The 19,205-nt window shown below is 43.1% G+C and overlaps 2 protein-coding genes across 2 annotated transcripts in view; both read left to right on the top strand.

The window, feature by feature from the left end:
- Nucleotides 1-11,455, top strand: part of LOC115478998 (plexin-A4-like) — a 950,498-nt gene extending 939,043 nt beyond the window's left edge. The window contains 1 exon segment of the mRNA XM_030216702.1: nt 11,423-11,455. Coding sequence (XP_030072562.1) covers nt 11,423-11,455 — 33 coding nt within the window.
- An 815-nt stretch (nt 11,456-12,270) lies between these two features.
- PLXNA4 (plexin A4) overlaps nt 12,271-19,205 on the top strand; it is a 944,413-nt gene continuing 937,478 nt past the window's right edge. Inside the window, 8 exon segments of the mRNA XM_030216701.1 lie at nt 12,271-12,315; nt 12,444-12,447; nt 12,673-12,720; nt 12,723-12,854; nt 12,857-13,240; nt 13,243-13,449; nt 13,452-13,600; nt 13,603-13,716. Coding sequence (XP_030072561.1) covers nt 12,271-12,315; nt 12,444-12,447; nt 12,673-12,720; nt 12,723-12,854; nt 12,857-13,240; nt 13,243-13,449; nt 13,452-13,600; nt 13,603-13,716 — 1,083 coding nt within the window.

The following is a 19,205-nucleotide window of genomic DNA, read 5'->3' as shown; positions in this document are numbered from 1 at the left end:
TCTGAATCCAGGGCAGGTTTCTAGATGCTGCTGGCATAGGTTGGAGATGACAATCAGCACAGTGGCATCTTAGCTCCATAGTGGCTGAATGAGGGGAGCTTTCAAAAGTTTCAAAGATTTGTGATGCCAGAGCTTAATTGTTTTAGCTGATAGATTTTGCATGCATTCTAGAGTATTGCCATGCAGATCTATCTCAAGCATATTCATTAGGGATACCCTGAAAACCTGACCTGCTTGTGCCCTGAACAACTGCATCCCAAGGCCATCCTGGCATTCCAGATAAGACATTTTTATTTATTTATTTATTTATTTATGACATTTGCATCCCACATTATCCTAAGCAAGCTCCGGTTCAATGTGGCTGACACGCAAGAACAAAAGTATAGTATACAGTGACAAAATTCATAGCTATGAGTACAAAAATATTGGACTAAGAGGAACAGTAGGCATGGTTATTGAACATAGTGAGAAACAGGTCTAGTATAGATCATTTGGTTTCCTTGGTAAGAGAAGTTCTTAAGACTGTTTTCAACAATTTGCGAAAGGTCATGTAATCATTTTCATGCCTTAGTTTTTTGGGTCAGGATTTCCATTTCTTCGTGCTTTGGTAAGTAAAGCCCACAGTGTGAATCGATCTGTAGACTTAATTTCTTACAGGAGGGGTAATGAAGAGCAAGGTAGTCTCTCGAAGATGTAGTTGTGTTGCGTAATGGCAAGTCTATAAGATGTTGCATATATGAAGGAGATGTAGTGAATAAAATTTGGTAGACAAACAAATACGCAAAGTGTAAAGGCGAGTCTTGCATTTATAGGAAGCCAGTCTAACTTTAATAATAGAGGAGATGCTTTTGCAAATCACGATGCCCTACAGACGAGGTGGGCAGCGGTGTTTTGGGTCATTTGTAGTTTCTTGAGAAGAGAGTTCTTATATCCAGCATAAATGGTGCTACAGTAATCAAGTTTAGATGAGCCTAGGTTCTAAAAAATGGGCTTGGGAAAAGAGGTCTTAGTCGTTTTAATTTTCACAATGAGTTGAAGATACTATATACTACCTTGGAAACCTGGGGTTCAAACATCAAATACTGATTGATATTGGCTCCCAAAATTTTCATTCCAGGTAATTCAATGTCCCCCTATTAAACAAAAGAAACCGGGAAACCATGATGGTTCAACTGTTTGTTGAGCAGCAAACAGTAAAAAGGGGTCAATTGGCTGATTAGACCATCAATGACAAAAGCGTCCTTTTTAATGTAAGCAACAGCATCAGGGATGTGATAGATCTTCAGAGCTGGGAAGCTGCTCACTGGTGACTGATGAGGTCAGTATGTTGGTAAACTGCTGCACCTCATTACTTCATGCAGTCCAGCTCCATCAGTCTCATTTCATACAATTAGTCTTCTGTGTAAGCTTTTCCTGTAGCCAGTACATCTGCATGATTTCATTTTGGCTAAGTATAGGAGTTCTGCTCCAGGAAACGCATCAGTAGGTTTCTAGTGCATCTAGAATCACCCATTGTCATCTTCTGCATGACTGGTTGACCACCTTCATCCACAGTGTTGCTACTTACTAATTCCTCAAGATTCAAAATCACATCCATAACATCAGAGTCAGCGAGACTTTGAGAAACTCGAACAGGACAAGTTCTGGTTAACATGTACAGTAGACCACTGTTTTTCTATATACCCAGAACTCATTATCCAGGAAAAGTCATGGTCTGTTAATAGGAAAAACCTCAATTATTTGAAATTTGCATGTTATACAATAATCATGAAGCCAGTACCTCAGCCGCATGGTGATTGGATGTCTTAGTAATACACGTTTGTAATCTTTGTTTTATGCACAGCTTGGAGCCTTTGCTGGATGCAGGCATTTGATAAATATTATATATACGAGGAAAATGCATACTGCTTTTTCACAAGGGCTCCATTTATAAATGCATTAAGGCTCTTTGCAGTGCACAGTAATACAACTCTTAGCACAATTAAGATCAAAGATTACCTCAGGAAAGGAACTTGGTGTTACGTCCCTCACCTGTTCGACGCTCCTCCCAGCTAAGTCATTCCTCAGCTTTGTTCAAGAGGGACAAGGGTCTGTTTCAGTTTCCTAAGCCTGGCAGCCGTCATCCGGGTTGGATCAAGGACAGCAGCCATCTTGGCTAGCTCAGGAGGGGGCAGCCAACTTGGAGTAACGAGGTTAGGAAGGAAGCCCATATTTGGACGAAGGCACCTCTGCTGATGGGGGCAGCCATCTTGTATGAGCTGCACATACTTGAGCCTAATTCCTCCACTACTTAAAGCCCTGCCTTCAGTCCTTCATTGCTTCGGCCTCATTTGTTCTGAGGAGTTGCTGTCGGAGTGCTGTTCACCGACTTTCTCCTGTTCCTGTTTTCCTGTGTACCGGACCTTGGCTAGTCTTCTCGGATTTCGCTTGTTTGCTGCCTGCCTTGACCCTGGACTGAATTGACTATTCTTTGCCCGTTGGAGTTCTGGTTCTGGACTGTGTCTGTTTCCTGCTATACTGGTCAGTGGCTGTGCAACCCCGCCGGTTCCAGAAGTCCTGGTGGCTACCTGCAGCTGGGAGCTCAACTCCCGGTGAACGCTGCCTGACCGAGTGCGGTGTCACTCCATCTCTGCCGTGCTCAGTCGGGGCACAGTGGCTCACTACTACCGGGTCATAACACTTGGGTTGTCTGCCACTGCGAAGTGGACTTAACATGGCATCGAGGCATATTTTCAAAGCACTTAGACTTACAAAGTTACGTGGAGGGGAATAATCGAATGGGGCGCCCAAGTTTTCTTGAGGGCATCCCCGCAGGATGGCCCCGTGAAGGGGTGGGGAAACTGCTATTATCGAAACAAGATGGGCGTCCATCTTTCGTTTCGATAATACGGTCGGGGATGCCCAAATCTCAACATTTAGGTTGACCTTAGAGATGGTTGACCTAAATGTCGAGATGATCGTTCCCGGTTTTCGGCGATAATGTAAACCAAGGACGCCCATCTCAAAAACGACCAAATCTAAGGCATTTGTTTGTGGGAGGAGCCAGCATTCGTAGTGCACTGATCCCCCTCACATGCCAGGACACCAACTGGGCACCCTAGGGGGCACTGCAGTGGACTTCACAAATTGCTCCCAGGTGCATAGCTCCCTTACCTTGTGTGCTGAGCCCCCCCAAACCCCAGCTCCCCACAACTGTACACCACTACCATAGCCCTAAGGGATGAAGGGGGGCACCTACATGTGGGTACAGTGGGTTTTGGGTGGGTTTTGAAGGGCTCACATTTACCACCACAAGAGTAACAGGTAGGGGGGGATGGGCCTGGGTTCGCCTGCCTGAAGTGCACTGCACCCACTAAAACTGCTCCAGGGACCTGCATACTGCTGTCAAGGAGCTGGGTATGACATTTGAGGCTGGCAAAAAGTTTTAATTTTTTTTTAGGGTGGGAGGGGGTTGGTGACCCCTGGGGGAGTAAGGGGGGAGGTCATCCTCGATTCCCTCTGGTGGTCATCCCCGATTCCCTCTGGTGGTCATCTGGTCAGTTTGGGCACCTTTTTGAGGCTTGGTTGTGAAAAAAAATGGACCAAGTAGTCGACCAAATGCTCGTCAGAGACGCCCTTCTTTTTTCCATTATATTCCGAGGACGCCCATCTCTTAAGCATGCCCCAGTCCCGCCTTCGCTACACCTCCGACACGCCCCCGTGAACTTTGGTCGTCCCCGCGACGGATTGCAGTTGAGGGCACCCAAAATCGGCTTTCGATTATGCCGATTTGGGCGACCCTGAGAGAAGGACGCCCATCTCCCGATTTGTGTCAGAAGATGGGCGCCCTTCTCTTTCGAAAATGCCCATAATAGCAACCTATGGAACTTTGTGAGTCCAAGTGCTTTGAAAATGAGCCCCATTGTCTATGTATTGTGAAATAGTCTTCCTAAGGATATTAAGGGGTCCTTTTTGCAAAGTTGTGGCAAAACATGGCCATAGATTATCCTTGTTTGGGTCTTTCCCAAGTGCTAAGGTCATTTGTTTTGCTAATGTGGGCCTTTACTGCCACCCATTTTATAGGTGGTAAAAGCTCACATGTGCTAAACATGTAGCACCAGACATGCCGCCTGCGGGAGAAAGTACATTTTATTTTGTAGCTCACCAGTAGAGCATGTACACGTCGTAAGTACTGTGGGACGCAGCTTGTTGAAAGGGCCCCTAAATCGGGTGCAAATTTAGATTGTGAGCATTCCAGGGATAGGGAAATTCCTTCTGTACATGAATGTAATTGAAAAGATGAGAGGTAAATGCAAACAAATTTTGATTTATTTATTAGGATTTATTTACCTCCTTTTTGAAGGAATTCACTTAAGGCAGTGTACAGCAAGAGACAATTACAGAAAGCAATAGACAATTACAGCAGTAAAAATATTCAAACAATACAAAGTATGGCATACTATGCTATATTACAGTGTCTACACAATACATAATAAAACATTTCCATAGACAGCCTAGGGTATAAGCAAAGATGGAACATATAGATAAGACAGAGTAACAGAAGTCAGAAAATAAGGGGATTCATTTATAGAAAGTTGGAAACGAGGTCAGAAAGGTGCTTGAACATTAACTTAGCTAGGTTAGGGCCGGGTAAACATGTCCTGCTTTACTTCCATTAAAGGCCTGGTTGAAGAGCAAAGCTTTACCTGCTTCCTGCAATATAGATAGTCTTGTGTTAAGATACATCAGAATTAAGCTGCGTAAGCGTCTACACGTGTCCAATGTGCGCCAAAATGGAGTTACTGCTTGGCTACCATGTGGCTCTTGTGGTAATTTCATTTTTGGTGCGTGTTTGATATACTCGTCCGAAAAATAATTTTTATTTTCGGATGTGCGTATTGGACACGCACAGCTCATTACTGCCCACTTACCGGATGAGACTTCACCACTAGGTCAATGGCTGATGGTAAGGTCTCAGACCCAAAATGGACGCGTGGCAATTTTGATTTTGCTGCACATCCATTTTAGTGGAAAATTTTTTAAAAAAAGGCTTTTTTTACAGGCATGCTGAAAAATGGATCGATGCGCACCCAAAACCTGCGTCTACACTACTGCAAGCCATTTTTCAGCGCACCTTAGTAAAAGGACCCCTCAGTTAAGGAGGCTAGTGGTTCCCAGTTAGTCATCTAAGTGAAGAAACAATGTAATCTGATTTTATTTTATATTATTTATTTATTTAGATTTTGCTCACACCTTTTTCAGTAGTAGCTCAAGGTGAGTTACATTCAGGTACTCTGGATATTTCTCTGTCCCAGGAGGGCTCACAATCTAAGTTTGTACCTGAGGCAATGGAGGGTTAAGTGAGCTGCCCAAGATCACAAGGAGCAGCAGTGGGATTTGAACTGGCCACCTCTGTATTGCAAGACCGGTACTCTAACCACTTGGCCACTCCTCCACTTGTTAGGCTTTAGGGTTCTACATGGAATGTTGCTACTCATTGGGATTCTAGAATCTTGTACTCTTTGGGGTTCTACATGGAATATTTATTTATTTATTTAGATTTGCGCACACCTTTTTCAGTAGTAGCTCAAGGTGAGTTACATTCAGGTACTCTGGATATTTCTCTGTCCCAGGAGGGCTCACAATCTAAGTTTGTACCTGAGGCAATGGAGGGTTAAGTGACTTGCCCAAGATCACAAGGAGCAGCAATGGGATTTGAACTGGCCACCTCTGGATTGCAAGATCAGTGCTCTAACCACTCCACTACTGTTACTCTATGGGGTTCTACATGGAATGTTGCTACTCATTGGGATTCTGGAATCTTGTAACTCTTTAGGATTCCAGAATCTTCATAACTTTTAGTGCAAGAAGAGTGCTGGGCAGACTTCTACAGTCTACGCCCTGAGAATGACAAATCAAACTCAGGTATACATATAAAGTATCTTTTTGGGCAGGCTGGATGGACCGTAGAGGTCTTTATCTGCTGTCATTTACTATGTTACTATTTATTTATTTAGATTTTGCTCACACCTTTTTCAGTAGTAGCTCAAGGTGAGTTACATTCAGGTACTCTGGATATTTCTCTGTCCCAGGAGGGCTCACAATCTAAGTTTGTACCTGAGGCAATGGAGGGTTAAGTGACTTGCCCAGAGTCACAAGGAACAGCAGTGGGATTTGAACCGGCTACCTCTGGATGTCGACTGGTGCTCTAACTGCTAGGCCACTCCTCCCTCATATATATGTATACTAGACTTTGAGCCCGTAAAAACGGGCTATTATAGGAAGGGGGGTTGAAAGACCCGCCCCCACCGCCGAGTTCGCCGCTGCCCCTCCCCCTCCGAGTTCGCGCCCCCCCACCGAGCCGTCACCACCCACCTTCCACCCGGCCGGGCCCTCGCTCCGCTATTGAAACAGCGAGGGTCCGGGAACGCAGCACTGAGTTCTGCTGAGCTGCCGACGTCAGCCTTCCTTCTTCTTCTCTGCCTGTCCCGCCCTCGTGTGACGTAACGTCGTCGAGGGCGGGACAGAGGCAGAGAAGAAGAAGGAAGGGCGATGTCGGCAGCTCAGCAGAGCTCAGTGCTGCGTTCCCGGACCCTCGCTGTTTCAATAGCGGAGCGAGGGCCTGACCGGGTAGAAGGTGGGTGGCGGCGGCGACTCGGGTGGGGGGAGCGTTAGACGGCGGTGTCCCTCCCTCAGCAATGCGCAGTACAGACCCTCTGTGTTCCGCCCCCCGTCATCACGTATTGACGTGGGGGCGGGGCAGAGAAGGTCTCTACTGCGCGTTTGCGAGTGAGTACGGTCACTCGCCGTTTATATGTTGATTTTAGGATTTTACATAGGCCTATATATTGTGGCACATGTAACTTTATTTCTATTAATATGTGACCCCTAGAACTTGCACATGATAGAAACTGAAGTGCACAACTTCTAGAATAGTGACTAACGGCAATTGCTAATTGGTGTCAATTACTGCCAATTAGCACCAATGTAAACCCATTATTGGCTGTTAATGTCAATCAACAGCCAATTGTTAAATTAAGTTGTGCATGCAACTGACCGTATTCTATCAATTGTACGTGCAACTTTGTGCACTAATCTTTTAATTCTGTAAAAGTCGCCAAAAAGTGTACACACGTAATTTAATTGACATGCAATTATTGGCACTAATTAGATTAGTTGGCATTTACACATGTAAATTTAGGCGTGATCTGAAAAATGGGGGACCTGAAATGGGAGAGGCATGGGCGTCACGAGGCATTCCTAAAATTAATGCACTAGAATAACAGGGATTAAATGTGTACATTTGTCAGATCACTGGTCTATCTAGCCAGTATCCTACATCCAGCAGTGACCAATCCAGGTCACAAATACCTGGAAGAATCCCAAAGAGTAGCAACATTCCAGAATCCCAAGAGTAGCAAGATTCCATGCTACTATGGCTTCCCCTATGTCTGTCTCAATAGCAAACTATGGACTTTTCCTCCAGGAACTTCTCCAAACCTTTTTTAAAACCCAGATACTTTAACTGCTGTTACCACTTCCTCCTGCAATGAGTTCCAGAGCTTAACTATTCTTTGCATGAAAAAATATTTCCTCCTATTTGTTTTAAAAGTATTTACATGTAATTTCATTGAGTGTCCCCTAGTCTTTGTACTATTTGAAAGAGTAAAATTTGATACACTTCGTTCTACACCACTTAGGATTTATAGACCTCAATTTTATATTTCCTCAGTTGTCTCTTTTCTAAGCTAAAGAACCCCAAACCACTTTAGCCTTTCCTAATACGGGAGGAGTTCCATCCCCTTTATAATTTTGGTCGCTCTTCTTTGACCTTTCCTAATTCTGCTATATCTTTTTTTTTTTTAAGATCCATTTACCAGAATTTAATACAAGACTCAAGGAGAGGTCACACCGTGGAGTGATACAGAGGCATTATATTCTTGTTCTTATTTTGTTTCCCTTTCAGTGGCGTAGCTATGTGGGGCCATGGGGGCCTGGGCCCCCATAAATTTGGCCCTGGACCGCCTGCCGATGACCCTCTCAAGCCCCCCCCTTCCGCTGCCAACCCGCCGTTGCCTACCTTTGCTGGCGGGAGACCCCAACCCCCGCCAGCCGAGGTTCTCTTCTTCCGGCGCAAGGCTTTGTTCTGTTTCTGAGTCTGGTGTGCGGGACGTCAGACTCACAGAAACAGAACGGAGCCTTGCAGATCAGCCAGCGAGGTCCTCTTCTTCCGGCGCAGACTTCGTTCTGTTTCTGTGAGTCTGACATCCTGCATGTACAACGTGCAGGACGTCAGACTTAGGAACAGAATGAAGCCTTGCGCCGGAAGAAGAGGAACTCGTCTGGCGGGGGTTGGGGTCCCCCGCCAGCAAAGGTAGGCGACGGTGGAGGGGGTTGAGAGGGTCATCGGCAGGGGGGGCAAAGTTGGTGGTGGCGCGGGGGGGGGGGGGCTAAAATGTGCCCCCTCACCTCGGGCTCTGGACCCCCCTCCCGCTGAAGTCTGGCTACACCCCTGATCCCTTCCTAATGATTCCTAGCATCCTGTTGGCTTTTTTGGCCACCATTGCACACTAGGCAGAAGATTTCAGTGTGTTGTCTGTAATGACACCTAGATCTTTTGAGTGCTGACTCCTAAGGTGGACCCCAGCATCGGGTAACTATGATTCGGATTATTCTTCCCAATGTGCATCACTTTGCATTTGTCCACCTTAAATTTCATCTGCCATTTGGTTTGCCCAGTCTTCCAGTTTCCTAAGGTCTTCCTGCAATTTTTCACAATCCACATGCGTTTTACACTCCCACTATTCATCTTCCTCCATTGAGAAAAATGGCCATTTAAACCCTACCGTCTGTTTTCTGTCCAGTGACCAATTCCTAATCCATAGAAGGACATTGCCTCCATTCCCATGACTTTTTAATTTTCTCAGGAGTCTCTCTTGTGCTATCTGAAAAGCTAGATGCACTACATCAGCTGGCTCACCTTTATCTGCAGTTTATTTTCGTCTTCAAGAAATGAAGCCAAATTGATGAAGGAAGAGTTCTCTTGGCTGAACTCATGCTGACTCTGTCCCTTTAAACCACGTTTGTCTATGAGGCATATTTTCAAAGCACTTTGGGATGCTAAGTTCCATAGGTTCTATGGAACTTTGGGAGGCTAAGTGCTTTGAAAATACACCTCCATGTGTTTCATAATTTTTTTCTTTATAATAGTTTCCACTATTTTGCCCGGCACTGTCAGGCTTATCAGTCTGCAATTTCCAGGATCACCCCTGGAATCCTTTTAAAAATCAGCATTACATTGGCCGCCCTCCAATCTTCAGGTATTACAGATCACTAACAGATCAGCAATTTCATGTTTTGAGTTCTTTCAGCACCCTGGGGTGTATACCATCTGGTCCAAGTGATTTATCACTCTTAACTTTTCTATTTGGCTCAGTACATCTTCCAGGTTCACAGAGATTTCCTCCAGGTCCTCTGTATCATCACCCTTGAAAACCTTTCTGGTACAGGTAGATCTCCTACATCTTCCTCCGTAAAGACTGAAACAAAGAATTTATTCAATCGTTTCATTGGTGCAGATGGCCATGGTTAGTTAAATGTGATTCCTGTGCGTAAAACGCTATTCTATGAACTGTACTAATTTTAAGCACGGCTTATAGAATGGCGCTTTTCTCTGCACTGATTTTTTTGTTTTTTAAGCACCATATGTAGATTCTATCCCTAAGCGTAAGGTTGGGCACCCAATTTCATAGAATTAAGGAATATTTATTATGTTGAAATTTTTGATGATCAATTTATTAAGTTGAAACTTTTTGTATTTTTGTTTTAACCTAAAAACCACGAACAACTTAACCAGCTTTCGCAAATCTATGAAAACTCATCTCTTCAACAAGCCATACAAAAATAATCCTTAATGAAACAAATCACTCCCTACACCACCCAAATGCCTTAAACACCCCTCACACAACCTTACCTAACACCTTCTAACTAATTATTCTTTTACCCTCCAGCCTATTACCGAATGTATCTAAGATTATGTAATGATGGTATCATATTAACACCATGTAAGCCACATTGAGCCTGCAAAAAGGTGGGATAATGTGGGGTACAAATGCAATAAATAAATAAATAAACCACCTGAATTGTTTTCTGGATAAAAGTGCTATAAAATGCCATATTAAACTAAATTGTGTCTTGGTTCCGATGCCAAAAGTCTAAATAAAGGGCCCCTCAGAGCAGGGAGCGGATCCATCTCAGGAGGTATGGGAGTGGCTACGTGGGCCCCTTCTTCCCCAGGTCACCTGCACCGCTGGGTTTTTTGGCTGGAGTTTACGCTACTGCTTGGTTCTAAATGCTTTGTGACTGTTATTGTTTATTCTTGTGGTTTATTTGTATATAAACATAGACATAAGAAGACTTGATACATGTGAACCACTTTGCCCGCCCAGTCTGCCCTTTTATAGTAAAACAGTGGAAGATGATAAAGACCTATTGACCCAGTCTTCTCAGTTATTTATTTATACATTTGTACCCCGTGCTTTCCCACTCATGGCAGGCTCAATGCGGCTTACATGGGGCAATGGAGGGTTAAGTGACTTGCCCAGTCACAAGGAGCTGCCTGTGCCTGAAGAGGGAATCAAACTCAGTTCCCCAGGACCAAAGTCCACCACCCTAACCACTAGGCCACTCCTCCACTGTTGCTACTATTTGAGATTCTACATGGAATGTTCCATGTAGAAGTCGGCCCTTGCAGATCACCAATGTGGCCGCGCAGGCTTCTGCTTCTGTGAGTCTGAACGTCCTGCACAGAAACAGAAGCCTGCGCAGCCTTCTACATGGAATGTTGCTAGTGGAATAGCAACATTCCATGTAGAATCTCAAGAGTAGCAACATTCCATGTAGAATCTCCAAAAGTAGCAACATTCCATGTAGAATCTCCAATAGTATCTATTTTATTGTTGTTACATTTGTACCCTGCGCTTTCCCACTCATGGCAGGCTCAATCGGCTTACATGGGGCAATGGAGGGTTAAGTGACTTGCCCAGAGTCACAAGGAGCTTGCCTGTGCCTGAAGTGGGAATCAAACTCAGTTCCTCAGTTCCCCAGGAACCAAAGTCCACCACCCTAACCACTAGGCCACTCCTCCACTTGGTTTGTCTGTGACTTTGAATAAACGAATATATTAAATTCCCCCAGTTAAACCAAAACCAGTGACCCCAGCCTTCACCCTCATATTGTCTTTATCTAATCTCTCCCTTTTCCTAAAATAGCTCTCTACATCTGTCCCAAGTAGATTTACATTACGTTACAGTGCTGGTCTCCACCACCTCCGCTGCTAGGCCAATACAGGTATTTCCGGCTTTCGTTTTGCTTCCTGTAAATCCCATACCTAATCCAGCATTCTGACTGCATGTTTGATGTGGTTTATAAATATTTCCCTCAGGTGTTCCAGAAGCATCCTAACACAGCCAGTTAAAGATTATTCCTTTCAAATACGTGTATAATATATTTCATTATCTTAAACCCCCATTTCCTCCCAGCTCTATAGGTTGATTGCTTATGGGACTGTGGTAGGGGCAAAGTCAATGGGCTTTACAGTAGTTTTCATCTGCTGCCAATTTCCCTGTTTCTGTGTAATAAAAACACTTGAACACCAATGTTTTATAAGTACAATGTTTTTATGTGTTGAGAAGATCTGTTGTAACAGTCCAATTCTCCCCCTTGACAGTCTTCACCATGCCAGGACTATGGTCATATTCTGACCACTGAAACCGAGATCACTGGAAAAACATCCAGGCCTTTCCTACCATAAGTTATAGAGCACTCATTGCGTCTGGAGTTAATAATCTTCCTGTGTGCTTTCCTTTTATGCTAGTTTTCCAAACAGTGCATTGTTTAGAGCAATCAGTGTCGATTAAAGGAAGCCAAGGGAGGGGAAAAATGTTAGTGATTAGAGATTTTGATGCCTTGCATGGCTGTGCTGAATGCTGAATTGCTTGTAGTGGACTCTGTTGCTGGGAGCCCGGCTCACTGGCATCCAGGCACTGCCTCCCGTGTGCCAGGAAACTAATAGACAAACATGAACCCAGACTAGCAAAGAGTGGAATGTGTTGCTAGATCTACTGGGTTTCATTTAGTGCTAAACTCGCATAGTTGGAGGTCTCCTTGGCAGGGTCTGGAAATTTCATACTTTTCTGAGTCTAGTTAAATGAAAACATTGTGAGCCCATTAGGCACGTAGAAAGTACCTGTATGTAATATATAACTGCTTTGGTTGTCCCACAGAAAGGCGATGTATCAAGAATCTAATAACGTAAACATAAGCTATCAGGTGAAGGTGATTTCTTCGTATTTCTAAGAACCGGTTAGGCTGGAAACAAGAGTTTGGTTGTGTGGACGGAATCAATTGTACACAATAAAAACAAAAATGAGATTCCATTGTAACTATTTTATCTTCTTTTGCAGGACAGTAAGATTTGAATGGTCCCATATTTTGACCAGACTTCAGTGAAACTGGCACATATATTGTACCTCAGTGGAATACAAATTAGAAAGCAAAAATTGAAATGGCGGCAGCAGGTGGACCTGGACCTGTATGGTTGCCCAAATTCTGCTCTTTGCAGCAACCGCAGCTGTCTCTAAGCATTATCCAACACAAAAAGAAACTTTACCACTTTCCATGTTCAACATGTAGATTGGACTTTTAACCACTTGGTGGTTGATAATAGAACTGGTCACATATATTGGGAGCAGTCAACTGGATCTACAAACTCTCCAATGACCTAAAATATTGGCAACCCACCAGACTGGGTCCAGATGATGATAACCCAAAATGCTATCCTCCTAAGATAGTTCAACCCTGCAGTGAGCAGTTGACTTAACCAACAATGTTAATAAAATGCTCTTGATAGACTACAAAGAGAATAGGTTAATAGCCTGTGGCAGTCTTTACCAAGGGATCTGCAAACTCCTGAAACTTGATGATCTCTTTAAACTTGGGGAACCTTTTCATAAAAAGGAGCATTACCTTTCTGGGGTTAATGAAAGTGGCTCTGTTTTCGGAGTCATAGTTTCCCATAGCAATGTGGATGACAAACTTTTCATTGCTACTGCTGTGGATGGCAAACCAGAGTACTTTCCAACCATCTCTAGTAGAAAGTTGACCAAGAACCCAGAAGCTGATGGAATGTTTACTTACGTATTTCATGATGAATTTGTAGCTTCGATGATCAAGATTCCCTCGGACACATTTACCATCATTCCAGACTTGACATCTACTACATATATGGCTTCAGCAGTGGCAACTATGTCTATTTTTTGACTCTTCAGCCTGAGATGACCTTCCCACCTGGTTCCACGACAAAGGAGCAAGTATATACATCCAAATTGGTACGACTTTGTAAAGAAGATACAGCCGTTAACTCGTATGTCGAGGTGCCCATTGGCTGTGAGCATAATGGAGTGGAATATCGATGCTTCAGGCTGCTTACTTATCCAAAGCTGGATCCATACTGGCAAAAACCTTAGGAATTGGGTCCAACGATGATGTCTTATTTACTATTTTCTCTAAAGGGCAGAAAAAAAGGATGAAATCCTTGGACGAATCTGCCCTTTGCTGTTTTTGTCCCTGAAGGAAATTAATGACCGAATAAAAGAGAGGCTGCAGTCCTGTTACAAGGGAGAGGGAACACTAGATCTTGCCTGGCTTAAAGTGAAAGACATTTCCTGTAGCAGTGCAGTAAGTTGCTATTTTCATATCTTTAACTTTGAGATTAACTTGTTCATTTATTCTAGTAATGCAGTGGTTCCAAACCTGGTCCTGGAGGCACCCTACCCAGTCAGAGTTTTAGGACAGCCACAATAAATATTCATGAGACAGATTTGCATGCACTGCCTCCACTGCATGCAAATCTCTCTCATGAATATTCATTGTGGATATCCGGAAAAACCTGACTGGCTGGGGAGTCTCCAGGACCAGGTTTGGGAACCACTGTAGTATTGGCTGCATGAGAAAGTGTAATTTTGGAAACTGAGTATTAAGACTTGTAATAATTATCTTGGAAGAATATAAGGAAATATGATTTTAAAAAATACATAAAAAGGAAAGAAAACAAAAAAAAAAGTCATAAAAATGTTTCCCCTTTGTTCCTCAGAATTTTGACCTACATTTATTAAAACATTTTCCACTGTGATATTAATGTATGTTTGTCAATGTTTTAATATTTGTACAGATGGAATTTGCAGAACCTACATAAGAAAGTAAAAAAGGAATAATTTTGGACTTTAGATTTGGCCATCCTCACTTTTTTGACAGATTGAATCACCATCAGGCAAATGCAAGATTACTCCTTTCCTGCTAACACTTTAAGTCCCTCCTTTTAGAAGCATCCCATGTGTAAATGGCAGCATTCATACACGTAAAGAGGCTTACACGTATAAATGGCATTTCACAACAAGGACCATTTACATATTAGGAAGCTAACTATGTCTAGATGTCAACGGGGCATGGATAGGGTGGAGAGAAGGTTGTCCTGGGCGGTCCTACAAATACAGACATGGATTCCTAATTTTATACTGGGAATCCATGTCTATATTGCAGAGGCAGCTGTAAATGTTGACATCTGGCACTCCAGTCACCTCCTTCTAATGGCTGCCCTCTATGATCACCCTCCCCTGATATCTGACCCACCACTCTGACTCCTGTAGCAGCAACTCCCTAAGGCCACAAGCTCCCATGGCAGAAAACCCGAATGCATAACATCCCTGAGGCAGGAACCCCCTTGTGGTCACAACCACAGTGGCAACCTCCCTACAAGGCCACCCCCCAGATAGCTGCCTCTCCTATTCCCTGATTTCCATTCTGGCTTACCATGGGTTTTCTGGTGTCTACTGGTGGAAGTGATACCGACTTGCTCCCCCACAATAGTCTCTGGACTCAAAATGGCTGCTTTGACCTCTATCAGTAAGTGTCGGGTTTCATGTAAGGGGTTCTAGGACCATCACAACAGGAGCAAATGAAAACCCCTCCCAATAAGGCTAGGGTGGGGATTAGGGGTTGGGAAGTTTGCTACATGGTGGGGAGTTCTGGGATGTGGATTTCTTGTCTCATGGAGGGTTGCCGTGGGGGATTTAGTGCTGGGGGTGGGGTGGAGGAAGGTGTTTGGCCACAGTAGGTCATAGTGCAGATGAGGGGGGGGGGGGGACTGTGATTGGGGTCTTCTACAATGGGAGCAGTGATTTTAGAAAGCCACTCCCATGTATTGTGTGTGTGTGTGTTGGGGGAGGGGATTTCTAAATTAATTTCCCTCACATGCCGCTTTCTAAATGTGCTGCTCCCTCTGTATGTCAAGGGACTAATATGTAGAGTCCTGCACCTTTTTTACCAGGGGTTGTATATTTGGCACAGTATCTTATAAAATAGTTTAAAAGACTTGATCGACCACCCTTCTATTTTATTTTTATAAGTATTCACAATAATTCAAGAAAAACTCTTGATTTGAAAGATTGAGGATTGTAAGCAATACAATTTCAAAATAAACAATTATTCAAACAGTATATTATTTGCCCCTCCAATCTCAAGTCCACCACTTTAAGGAGAGAACAAGGTACAATTCCACGTAATATGTATGCCACTAATTAAAGCAAGGAAATAGAAGAGAAACTTAAAGTGCCATGACAATACATAATCACGGAGTAGATGTTGATAATGTTCTTGGCTGTAGATTAGGATTAATAGCAGCCCTCGACTCTAGAAAAGAGTTCAGGTGTGTAGGGGTCATAAAAGATATACTTAACTGAATTAATTCTCAATACACATTTACAGGGAAAGTTAAGCCAAAATAAACCACCCAATTGTAAAACCCTGGGCCGGAGTTATAGAAATAATTGACGTCTCTTTTGAGTTGCTCTTGCAATATCAGGAAATATTCTAATCTTGTTATTCATAAAGAGTTCATCCCTATGGTGGAAAAATTGTCTCAAAATCCAGTCACGATCTGGTTCCAGTATAAAAGTCACAATTAAAGTAGATGGTGTACTGCCCTTCTCATCCTCATGAATTATTTGTGTAAGATTCAATGTATCAAATGAAACTTCTGCTCCTTGTTCAACTTGATTAATATTTTCTTTTTTATCCTTTTTATATGGTGGTAAATAATATATCTTGGAAACTGGCGGATAGTCCTGTTCAGGAATCTTCAGTATTTCTTTTTTTTTTTCCCCCCAAACTTTATTTATTAATTTTAAACAGTACAATCTTCAGTATTTCTGATAAATATTTCTTAAAAGTTATTAAAGGAGCGACCGAAGTAATTTTTGGAAAATTAATCAACCTTAGAGTTTTAACCCTTAGTTGATTTTTCTAAATTCTCAGATTTATAATGTAACAAAGTATTTTCCTTAATCAAATTAAACTGTGTCTGTTGACGAGATTTTGTTATCATTATTCTTTTCTGTTGTTTTCTCAATTTAAGTGTTCTTGCTTCCGAGATTGAAATTTTTTGAAATGGTAATTTTGAGGCTTGTCACCAGTAACAATTTCTGTGAAAAAGAAGTTTCTAGACCCATAAGAGCTTCCCATATTGAGTCTAAGGTAATAATGGGTGGTTTTGAAAGTCATGGAATTTGTTCAGTCCATAGTAGAGAGGTGTGGTAGCCGTGTTAGTCCACTCTTAAGGTTATCAATAGAAATCAAACAAAATAAAACATGGAAAAGAAAATAAGATGATACCTTTTGTATTGGACATAACTTAATACATTTCTTGATTAGCTTTCGAAGGTTGCCCTTCTTCATCAGATCGGAAATAAGCAAATGTGCTAGCTGACAGTGTATATAAGTGAAAACATTCAAGCATTACTATGACAGTCTGACAGGGTGGGAGGATGGGGGTGGGTAGGAGGTATGCATGGGGACATCAAAGTATATCATTGATATTCTAACAGGATAGGTGAGAATCCTGAAAGGTAACTTTAAAACATACAAGAACGTAAGACCTTTGAAGTCAGAATGATTGAATATTTTAACACCCAACAGAAAGGACTTAACAAGGATCTGGGGTTCCTAGCCCATTATAAACCATAAAGCTGTATTCTCTGTTGATCACCCCACCCCTCACCTATCCACACCCATCCTGTTAGAATATCAATGATATGCTTTGATGTCCCCATTGCATACCTCCTACCCACCCCATCCTCCTACTCTGTCAGACTGTCATAGTAATGCTTGAATGTTTTCACTTATATACACTGTCAGCTAGCACATTTGCTTATTTCCGATCTGAGGAAGAAGGGCAACCTTCGAAAGCTAATCAAGAAATGTATTAAGTTATGTCCAATAAAAAAGGTATCATCTTATTTTCTTTTCCATGTTTGATTTTGTTTGATTTCATTCAGTCCATAGCAAACGTGAAAAAGTAGTGGCAGAGGAGTCCTGAAGTACAAGCCAGGTTCTGACAAGATCAGTTTGTGCTATTTAACAGTGGTTGTATTACTTGCATTTATCTATTTTTTAACCAGCTGGACTGTACATAGTGTTTTTCAATACATTTTTTTTAACTTGATTACTTTTGTCTTGTGCATGGGCTACGGTTTAGAAACTCAGGTAGACCTGAAATGGACTACCACACCATTTGCTTGTCCCCATCCTTGCTTTTCAAAACGTATCCAAACCCATCAATGACTAGTCTTACACCCTGAGCTCACTCTGTATACAGATATGTAAATTTACTACTGATAATAACCAGAACAGAGACGGATCCCTCTTTATCTCTTCTCTCCACAGTTCTTTGGAAAGCGAGTGGGTAATCATTGTTAATTTATCTCAAATTTGTCTCAGAAGGGAGATAGGATTTAAACCAAGAGTAAGCCAGTTGTTATAGGCATAATACCTTACTCAACAGATCATAAGAAACCCTAGAGAAGACACGCTCTGTGATTAATTAAGCTCAGTTCGAGTAAGTTAATACAAATTATTTATTGGACTTCTGTCTTAATATCCTTTCTGCCTTGAACATCTTTTAGCTTTTGTTGGCTCAAATATTGGCCTGTTTTTTTCAAGAGCAACACATTCCTATAAGTCTCACTCAAGAAACACGAACTTCTTAAAATGCTTTGCCCCTTCCACCCCTTACAGCTATATAAACTGGCAAACCTAGTGCTATGTGTCCTAGCATGAAAAAAGACTTGCGTCTCAATAAACAGCTGCTTTCCTTGTTTGTTAGTTCTCCCCTCACCCAAGATATAAAGCTCCCAGGTGCCTTCTAACCCCCCCGGCTGAGCCTATCAGAGAGCTGCAGCTGAGGTACAGGGCTGCTGAGAGGCTCAGCAGAGACCTGGAGTATGCCTTGGGAGGAAAACAGTTTCCTTTCTGCTCATCATATGTAATATAGAGAGCTTCTTCATCTGTGCTATTTTCTATGGCAGTGCATCGCCTCAAAAAGGATTCTGCAGGTCGATGATGCTCCACCCCACATCAGTGGCGTAGCCAGGGGGGGGGGTGCAGGGGAGCAACCGCTCCCCCAAACGGAGTTCTGCCAGCTCCGGCGCCTATTTTCCTTCTTCAGTGTGTTGCATTGAAATGTGCTCCAGCGCCGGCAGAAGTCTGCGCTCGCGCCGCTCTTGCTCCCCCCGCGCCGTTAACCTGGCTCCGCTTCTGCCCCACATATTACTACTACTACTACTTAACATTTCTAAAGTGCTACTAGGGTTACGCAGCGCTGTACAATTTAACATGGAAGGACAGTCCCTGCTCAAGGAGCTTACAATCTAAAAGACAGGTGTACAACCTAAAGACAAGTGTACAATCTAAAAGACAGGTGTAGAGTCGATCTGATAGGGCCATACTATATTTCTCGAAAGGTTAGGTGCCGAAAGCAGCATTGAAGAGATGAGTTTTAAGCAGAGATTTGAAGATGGGTAGGGAGGGGGCTTGGCGTAGGAGTTGACAAAGATTGTTCCAGGCATAGGGTGAGGCAAGGCAGAATGAGCAGAGCCTGGAGTTGGCAGTGGTGGAGAAGGGTACTGAAAGGAGGGATTTGTCCTGTGAGTGGAGGTTACGGGCGGGAACATAGGGGGAGATGAGGGTAGAGAGGTAATGAGGAGCCGCCAGACCGGGTGCATTTGTAGGTAAGGAGTAGAAGCTTGAATTGTATGCGGTATCTGATCAGAAGCCAGTGAAGTGACTTGAGGAGAGGGGTGATATGAGTATATCGGTTCTGGCATAATATAAGA

The sequence above is a fragment of the Microcaecilia unicolor genome, chromosome 10 (assembly GCF_901765095.1).
Source record: "Microcaecilia unicolor chromosome 10, aMicUni1.1, whole genome shotgun sequence".
Taxonomy (NCBI): Eukaryota; Metazoa; Chordata; class Amphibia; order Gymnophiona; family Siphonopidae; genus Microcaecilia; species Microcaecilia unicolor.
Note: the sequence above shows the minus strand (reverse complement) of the source record. Positions and strands in the feature narration are given on the sequence as shown.